Source organism: Elephantulus edwardii, unplaced genomic scaffold (assembly GCF_000299155.1).
Source record: "Elephantulus edwardii isolate Elephantulus edwardi_28Jun2011 unplaced genomic scaffold, EleEdw1.0 scaffold00070, whole genome shotgun sequence".
NCBI classification, from domain to species: Eukaryota; Metazoa; Chordata; class Mammalia; order Macroscelidea; family Macroscelididae; genus Elephantulus; species Elephantulus edwardii.
This window is the reverse complement of record NW_006399820.1, coordinates 1,321,983-1,331,748: the sequence shown is the minus strand read 5'-3', so window position 1 is coordinate 1,331,748 and position 9,766 is coordinate 1,321,983. Positions and strand designations below refer to the sequence as shown.

Genomic DNA, 9,766 nt, shown 5'->3' with positions numbered 1-9,766 from the left:
CCAAATCCCTTCAGAAATTATCTTCCATTGTCCAACCCATGATTTGACAGCTTGTATCTGAAGCTTTGTTGGCTTCTGTGATTCCAAACACGTCAATTGCTGACAATTTTTTATGCTGTGACCAGTGTCTCTTAAGTTTAGTTGCACTGTCTCCAAGGGTGTATATAGGAGAATGAAATAAAACAATTGCCAACAGAGGATCCTGTATCCAGAAAAGTTTTCTATCAAATATGAAGGAGAAATTCGGTCTTTTCAGAAAATCAAGAACTCAAGGAATCTGTGAAAACAAGACCAATACTACAAGAAATACAAAGACAAGCCCTCCCAAAATAGATAGCAAAGGAAAATTAATGAAATGAGGTAAATAGCTGAAAAAGGAACACAAAAAATTGGCATTGATAAAACCTGGCCTGTCAATAGTTACACTTAATATTAATGGTCTAAATGTATCAACTAAAAAAAAAATAGCAGAATGGACAAAACCCCCAAATCCATCAATATATTGCCTATAAGAGACATACTTAAGAGATGAAGAAAAAGGTAGACTAAAAATCAAATGTGAAATACACACACACACACATACACTATACATCTATATATATCTAGTGGTTTTAAAAGAAAGTGGGAGTAGCAATACTAATCTCTGACAAAATAGACTAAAGGATGAAAATCATCATAAAAGATAATGATAGGCACTATGTAGTGATTAAAGGCACAATAGATCAATAAGACATTACTCTAGTCAAAATCCACACACCAAGTGATAGATGTGCGATATTTTGATGACAAAACAATGGTTAACAGATTTCAAAAAAGAAACAGACATCATCACAATATTAGTAGGAGATTTTGACACACTACTGTGTAACGTATACTTGGACCAAGAGGCAGTAGTTGAAACAGAGCAGGGAGATACTGGATAGTTCAAAATCAAGAAAGGGGTCCATCAGGGCTGTATTTTGTCTCCATACCTTTTCAATCTGTATGCAGAACAGATCATCTGAGACGCTGGGTGTATGAGGAGGAATGTGGCATCAGGATTGGTGGAAGAATCGTCAACAACCTGTGTTATGCAGATGACACAACCCTGCTCACTGAAACTGAGGAAGACCTGAAGTGCTTGCTGCAGAAGGTCAAGGACTGCAGTCTTCAATATGGATTGAAGCTCAACATCAAGAAAACAAAGATTGTCACCACTGGGCCAATTGGCAGCATCAGTATGGATGGTGAAGAGATTGAGATAGTTAACAGTTTTCGTTTACTTGGTTCCACAGTCAACACTCTTGGTAACAGCAGCTAGGAAATCAGGAACCTCTCAAGTGTACTGAATTGCGACGACGTCAGGCTGGAGACTAAGGTGTGCCTGATCCAGCCAGGCTGTGGTCTTTGCAATTACGTGCTATGCATTGGAGAGTTGGACAGTGAATAAGGATGATAGAAAGAGAATTGATGCCTTTGAGTTGTGGTGCTGGAGAAGAGTGTTGAATATACCATGGACTGCTAGGAGAATAAACAGGTTTGTCCTGGAGAGGGTGAAGCCAGAATGGTCCCTGGAGTCAAGGATTCTGAAGCTTTGTCTGACATGCTTTGGGCATGTTGCAAGGAGGGACTGGTCCTTGGAGAGTGACATCATGTTTGGCAGAGTGGAGAGTGGTGCAGGAGAAGAAGACCCTCGATGAGATGGATCGATTCTGTGAGTGGGGTGGTGGGAATGAATGTGTTTGAGACAGCGAGGTTGGCACAGGATAGGATGGCATTTAGGGCTCTTGTACATAGGGTCGCTATGAGTTGCAAATGACTCGATGGCACATAACAACAATAACAACAACTCTCAAAAAAGAGAAGTCAACTTGAAAGAAACTAAGCAAAGATGCAGGAGAATGAAATTAAACAACTAGTCACTTGACCATGTAGACATAGTCAGATTACTTCACACAAATAAAATGTAATTTAGCTTCTTTTCAAATGTACATGGTACATTCTCCAGAACTGGTCATACATTAGGACACAAAGCAAGCCATAACAAATTAAAAACCACTAAAATATTTGAAAGCATCTTCTCAGGCTACAATGTCACAAACCCAGAAATCAATAGCAAGAGGATAAAGGATAATATAAAAAGAGAAAGGGCTGTGTGGAGATGGCTATATCTGACCCTTACCAACATCACAAAGGGGAACTGTTCCTGTCTGCAGCATCAACAACACAAAACCAATTTCCACAAGATTGGGCATGTCCTTCCTGCTCTTTCTACACATCTGAACACCATTCTTTTTATTTTTTTTGTAAATTTTTTTTGGTTTTAATAATTTTAATGAACATTTACAGAGATTTTGGATTTCAATTCATTCATTGCTACAATTCTTTCCTGCCCAGCACCGCCCCCCTGCTGCCCCCCAGTTCGCTCCTCTCTTTGAAAAGTAAAAGAAAAACTCCCTCCCTGGTACACAATCCCCCCTCACCCCTCCCACCGCCCCAATTACATTCCACTATGCAACCTTAATTGTGAACTCTTGTGATAACCATGACAACCTATCATACATCGCTTTTAAATTATTCTCTCCCTCATCTGTTTCAGTGCAGTATACACAATTTATCCAGTTTTCCTCAGTCCACCATTCTTACTCTGGGTCCAAAATTCTCTGCTCACAGACCATACAGAACCATATTGGGAAAGTCAAAAGGCTGTAATCCAGATTAATAACAGAATATAGTCAAAACAGTTCCCAAAATGTGCTCAGTCTCGAGCCTTCAGAAAAGTGTTCCCAAGATCTTGTCTTGTCAATATTGGCTTCCCACTCTCAGTTGTCCAACCAACAGAGTTCTCAGTCCTGCTTCCCTGATCCCCCCAAACAAGGTCCATTTCATGTCATATCTCCAGTTTGGCCATAGGTGCTGCTGCTGGAGGTGTAGCTGGAGCAGGAATGGCATCCTCCATTGTCTTGCTTTCTCTTCAATAAAGCCAGAAGATCTGTCTCTCAGGAATGTTTCTTATACCCATTATACTCTACACATCTTTTTAATTTATGAGTGAAGAGTTTACTGGTAAGGGTTAATTACCTAGGAGATTGTTACATGTCTTAAATAATGTTCATAAGCAGAGTCTTGTTACAGCCCACTTGGGTAAATAGATGATAATACTTAATCACCATGGAAAACATAAACAGAAAAAAATCCGTTGCCATGGAGTTGATTCTGACTCATGATGACCTCATAGTTACAGAGTAGATTTGCTACAGAGGGTTTTGACAGACTGTGCTAGATGACCAATTGCTAGAGATAAGAGGATCAGCAAAGATGAAGGGAACCCTCAATAAGATGAATTGACTCAATAGCCAAAGCAATGGACTCAAACATAGCAGTGATTATAAAAATTACACAAGACTGGGCAACATTTTGTTTTGTTATCCATAAATTTGCTGTGAGTCAGACCTGAGCTATACATTATTAACATATAAGTAGATTTCAAGGCCTTTGCAGTATTTCTTGGTAAGTTCAAACTTCTAATCTTTAGGTCAAGCACCATTTGTGCTACCCTCAGATCTGTATCATCCAAAAGAGCTATAAATTCCTGATAAAAATATATAAATCTAGAGTGATTTATTTAGTCTTGTAATTAGTGTTTTCCAAATAGTGCATTATTTCTAACAACTGCTTCACATTGTTGGTATGGTTAGTGCCATTTTATATTTCTGATAATTGAAACACAGAAAGGGTAAATAATTTGGACAAAATGACCCCAAGTGGAATTTTTAAAACTCATTTGAAAGATAAAATAATAAAAAGGTTAAGCTACCCAGCGTACCCTATTAAAGGTATCCCTTAAACTAGAAGCTGAGCTCTTCTGGTCTTTAGCCTGGTCTCTTCCTGACTGTCATTGTTTGCTCTGAACCCTTACCCAATCAAGGGAAATCTGTGCTGAAGGAAGCATGTGATCTTGACCATGGCAGCTTTTAATGGCCTAGACAGGAAGCAAACAAGTGCCAGGGAGAGAATCAAATCTCAGGACAGAATGTCTATAAAGGAAATAATTTGGCTTCTTATTCTGTTGACCTATTTTAATTGCATGAAAACTGATGTTTGAAATCTTGAATAAATATGTGTTCAACACTAAAGGACATCTAGAAGCAGGATGCAGTTTCCCAGCTACAACATGATCTCTAGCTTCCTTCTGATTTAAATTCCAGTGAAACTCTCCAACAAAGTCAATAATAAGAAAAAGGAAATAAGATTAGAACTATGTGAGAGATAGAAGAATATAAAATTGTTTTTCTATTTGAGCATTTAAAACATGAATTTACTAAAATCTGTTGATAATCATGTCTTGGAGAGGGTGCAGCTGGATTGCTCTTTGGAGATAGATAATGAGGCTTCACATCACATACTTCTGACCTGTTGCTAGGAAGGGTTCTTTGGAAAGGGACATGACGCTTGGAAGAGTAGAGGCTTGATGAAGGGAGGAAGACCTTTGACCAGGTGGATTGACACAGTGACTGACTCATTGGGCTCTACTGTGTCAGAAAATGTGAAGATGGCAAAGGATAAGACAAGGTTCAGATCTGTTCATAGGGTAGCTATGAGTCATACTCACTTGACAGTACCTAACAACAACATTGACACCATTTTAGGGAGCTCTAGTGGCCTAGTTGTAAGAAGCTGCATTGCAATAAGGCACACAGTTCAAATCCATCAGATATTCTGGGGAAAAGGATGGGCAAACTCTTCCTGTGCAATTTACTGTCTCTTAAAACCCTTTGAAGATCAGATATGGGTGGTTTCCTACCCTATGGCACAAAACAACAACAAAAATTGACACCATTAGAATGGCCATTGTCATTATCTGAATTTTATTAACTTGGAAAAAACATGTAATTAAAGAGTCTTCATCTAGAATTTCCAGCAGATTTTCTTTTTACTAGGGTCTTTGATTCTGAAATCGTTCCTCTATTTCCAACTAACAATAAGAAATTACGGCTTTCTGTCTTTATTTTCCTTTAGTTGCCCATCTTTCAAATATGTTCTCTAAATTTTATTCACAGCTTTCTCTGTGATAAATCCAAGTACTCTTTGTGCTCCTCTGGTACTTTGTGTATGTCACTGTCTTAAAAATTACCATAGTCATTCACTTCCTTCTATAAATATTCACTAAGTACCTATGTAGTTCTGGTGATATAAGTTATATTGATTGGTTGGTTGTTATGCATTAGAGTCTGAACCATCCTATAGCTAACTCTCCAGTGTTTTTCAGAAGCAGTAAATTGCACCGGAGGAGATTGCCCATCTTTCTCTTATGGAGCATTCTCTTATGGTAGATTTGAAGTGAATGCCTTCGGGTTGGTAGCATAGCTCCTTATCAGTAGGCCATCAGATAGACCACTTTTCAATGACCTTTCTAGCCATGGTCAGGAAAAAAGTGCATCAGGAATGGGTCCTGTCTCCATCTCTTTTCAATCTGTTTGCAAAACAGATCATTTGAGAGGCTGGACTTTATGAGGAAGAACGTGGCATCAGAATTGGAGGAAGACTCAATAACAATCTGTATTATGCAGATGACACAATCTTGCTTACTGAAACTGCGGAAAGCCTGAAGTATTTGCTGCAAAGGTAAAGAACTGTAGTCAGCAATATGGATTGAAGCTCAACATCAAGAAAACAAAGAGATTCTCACCACTGGGCCAACTGACAGTACCATGATAGATAGAGAAGAGAATGAGATTATTAACAATTTTAGCTTGCTAGGTTCCACAATCATCTCTTCCACCAGCAGTCAAGAAATCAAATGGTCAACTGCATTAGGAAAATCTGCCATCAGGGACCTCTCCAGAGTGCTGAGGAACAACAATGTCAGTCTAGAAAAAAAAGTGTACCTGATCCAGGTCATGGTCTTTGCAATTACTTGCTATATTATCAGAGAGCTGGACAAGATGGACAAAGATGACAGAAGAATTAATGCCTTTGAGCAGTGGTGTTAGAGAAGAGTATTGAATATACCATGGCCTGCTAAGAGGACAAACAAGTTCATCCTAGAGAGGGTGACATAAGGCTGTTCCTTGGAGGCAAGGATTTTGATACTTCATCTGACATACTTTGGACATGTTGCAAGGCAGAATCAGTCCTTGGAGAGGACATCATGCTTGGGAGGGTGGAGGGACAGTGCAAGAGAGGAAGACCCTCGATAAGATGGATTCATTTTGTGACTAGGGTAATGTGACTATGGAGGCTGGTGTGTCAGACAATAAGATTGGCATAGGATAGAGCAGGGTTTAGGGCTGTTGTACATAGGATCGCTATGAGTCGCAGGCAATTCAACAACATATAAAAACAACAACAACCTCCCTTTCAATCCCTACTGTGATTATCATTGCAAAAAAGCATTGACCAAGATAAAGAGTTAAACTGACCTATGCATTTCATTCTTACATACGGCTTTCTCACCCAGAGACCAAATTGAAATTGTTTGAAAAATCTTCCAGATTGAGAGCTTTCTTCTCGTGATCCAGAAGCTTAATGTATTTTTCAAAAAGATTATGTAATGGGAATCCTGTGGATTACAGAGAAACAGTAATTCTCCAACATCAGCAAGGGCTAAACAAGAATTATTACTTAAATTGTTATAAGTTCCTCTTCTCCACTGAGCACTTTGTTATTTTTTTTAAATTGAAAAATACTCAACTGTTTGCTAGTGCTGAATATTTTAATCATAATAATAGATTGTTCACTTTACACTAAGCTCTGTGCAAAGCACTTTTGAAACATCTTATTTGATTTTGGCAGAAATCTTATGAACTAATGAACTAATACTTTAAACCCTTATTTTATAAATGGAAAAAATGAAAGAGAAAAGACTTTAGCTGGTCAAATACAGTAATAGGTGGAGTGAAAATTCAGAATCTAAACCCTGATCTTAATCTCCCTATCTGAATATCTAAATGTTAAACTATTTCTTTAAAAAAGGTTTTCAAAAGAAAGATGGTAAAGCCCCATACAGATACCAAAGAGAGAAACAAAAACACATTAGGAGGTTTAGATTCTCAGCTTTTAAAAGGTCATATAGGAACTGTGATTGCTATGATAGAATTTATTATCCAGAAAATGTTATTTTTCTCCTCATTAGGACCCTAACTAATCTGAAAAATTGACATCTTATTAAACATCACATAAGAGACAAACTGATGAAAGACAATAGGAATGAAGAAAGGATTTTACAAGATTATCTTAGAGATGAGAGTCATTTAGGGAAAATAGAAGTGGAAGAAAAAGAACCTGTGACAGTACAAGGCTGTGTTTCTTGTAAAAAATAAAAACAAAAGCCAAAAAAAAAAAAGCTAGTTAATTCTGATTCTTGGGGATATCGTGTATGTCAGAGCAGAGCTGTGCTCCATAGAATTTTCAATTCTTATTGTTTTGAAATAGATAATTTTTCCTTTCCCCCACTCTGGATTGACTCAAGCCTTTTGGTTATCAGCTGAGCATTTTAACCATTTGTATGCCTCACCCATTGCCAGTCAATTGATTCCAACTCACAGTGACCTTCCCTTGGGTTTCTGGGGTTGTGCAACTTTATAGGAGGATACAGCAAGTTGTTCATGTTGGAACAGCTGGTAGATTCAAACCTCTGACCTTCTGGTTAGCAGTAGAAAGTGTATGTCACTAGGACTCTTCACAATCCGTATGAGGCCCCAGAGTTTACTGGCTAAAGTTGTCATCCATTATAAGAGAACAAAAGAGCAAGGAAACATGAAGATAGTTCAGAAGATACATAGCAGAAAAGATATGATGTATATTAAATATTATTTTGTTGTTGTTGTGCACTATTGAGTCAGAACTAACGCATAGTTGATGTGCCAGTGGGTTTTCAGAAGTAGTAAATCACATGAGAATTGACTGCTCTTCTTTCTCTCACGGAGCAGCTGTGGATTTGAACTGTGTACTGCAATTTCTTACCATTAATCTACCAGAGTACCCTACACATTAGTATGTTGTCAGCTTTAATTCACCGAAGTTCTTCCCTTTATTGTGATTGCTGTTAGGTACCATTGAGTCAAGTATGGACCATAGTGACGCTATGAGCAACAGATCTGAACCCTGCCCTATCCTATACCACCCTTAGAAGTTCTGACACACTCAAGTTCATTGCTTGAGTTGCTGTGTCAATCCACCTGGTTGAGGGTCTTTCTCTCTCTCTCACCAGTCCTCATGATGTCCTTCCCCAAGAAAGAGCCTCTCCCACTTAAAATGCCTGAAATATGTGAAATGAAACTTTATCATTTTTTGCTTCCAAGGGGAACTCCAGATATGCTTTCTTTAAGACATATGTTTGTTCTTCTGGCAGTCCATGGGATATTCAGTATTCTTCTTCAACACCATGCCTCCAAGTCTTCAGTTCTTCTTCTCTCATCCCTAGTGATTGAAAAGACCATGGCCTGAATCAAGCACACATTAGTCTTTAAACTGATACCATTGCTCCTCAATAATTTGAAGAGGTCCCTAATTGCAGACTTTTCCAGTGTTATATGTCTCCTGATCTCCTGATTGCTCACACCAAGGGTGTTGATTGAATATCTAAGGAAGATGAAGTTGTTTGACCATTCCAATCTTTTCTCCATCTGTCATGTATAGACAGTAGATTCAAGAAATGTAGCTTTGGGTTGTATCATTTACAGTCTGTGTATCTTAAAAAAATTTATTGTTCTTAAAAATATTCACAGTAGACATGTACCTATTATTTCTACACAGTGACATCAGTTGTATTCTCAAGTTGTACAATCAGTATTACCATCCTTTTCATAGTGATTTTTCCCCTACTTGGCATAAACAATCTGTTCCTTTAGCTTCCTGCTTAACCTTTTGAGCTAATATGCTGCTGCCATTGTAAATTTGATCCCATATGAGTTTGGGTAGTTGTGGGGTTTCTTCTATTATTTTTAAGAACACAGTGATTAAAGCAAACTACATATAAATTTCAGAAAGCTGGGAACAACTACATCTCACCATAAGTGTTGCAAGCTGAAAATATAATATTTTTTAAAGTAAAAAGTAAAGACATATTTATTAGAAAGTTAGGTTCTGAAGGATGAGACATACTTCCTTCCTTGGAAAGAAGAGGCCACAGTGGATAACTTTTAATAACTTTGATCTTAGATCCATAAGCCTAGGCTCCACTGAAGTAGTTAGGTGAATCAGAGTGGACCTATACTATTTTATAATGGAAATGCCTAAACTGGCAATTGTCTATTGCCCTAGACTGTTATTTAATATCTGCTTCATTGCTTAGCTCTTGTGATTCTTTTGCTCATGTGTACTGTGGTTAAGTAGACAAATTTTTGTTCCAAATTGCCTTTAGAGATAGACTCATATCAGTCAAACTCCAAGTGACTACTACTCATTGACTGTTTATGCACAGAGATGTTGAGGAATCTGGAAAAAAGATTGTCTACTAAAAGGGCTGAATTTTCTCAGAAGAGTGAATGAATTTCATGAGATTTCAACCTATTTCATTTACTTTTCTTACATGATTGTTGTTGGGTACTGTTGAGTTGGAACCAACTCATAGACTGACCCATCAACAGGTTTTCAGAAGTAATAAATCACACAGGAAGACATTGTCCATCTTTCTCCCACAGAGCAACTGGTAGATTTAATCTATCTACCTTTGCATTCACCACGGCCTCAGGAATTGAAAGCATACCAATTGACACATTTTAACAAACAGATGTTGCTCTAGATGTGCTCACCAAATTGTGCCAAGAAATCTAGAGGACAATCC

The 9,766-nt window shown here is 37.9% G+C and overlaps 1 protein-coding gene across 1 annotated transcript in view; it reads left to right on the top strand.

The window, feature by feature from the left end:
• The window catches only part of SCGN (secretagogin, EF-hand calcium binding protein), a 107,911-nt gene that overhangs the window by 36,272 nt on the left and 61,873 nt on the right, over positions 1–9,766 (top strand). Inside the window, exon 3 of the mRNA XM_006888681.1 lies at positions 6,637–6,713. Coding sequence (XP_006888743.1) covers positions 6,637–6,713 — 77 coding nt within the window. The remainder of the gene's footprint in view (positions 1–6,636; positions 6,714–9,766) is intronic.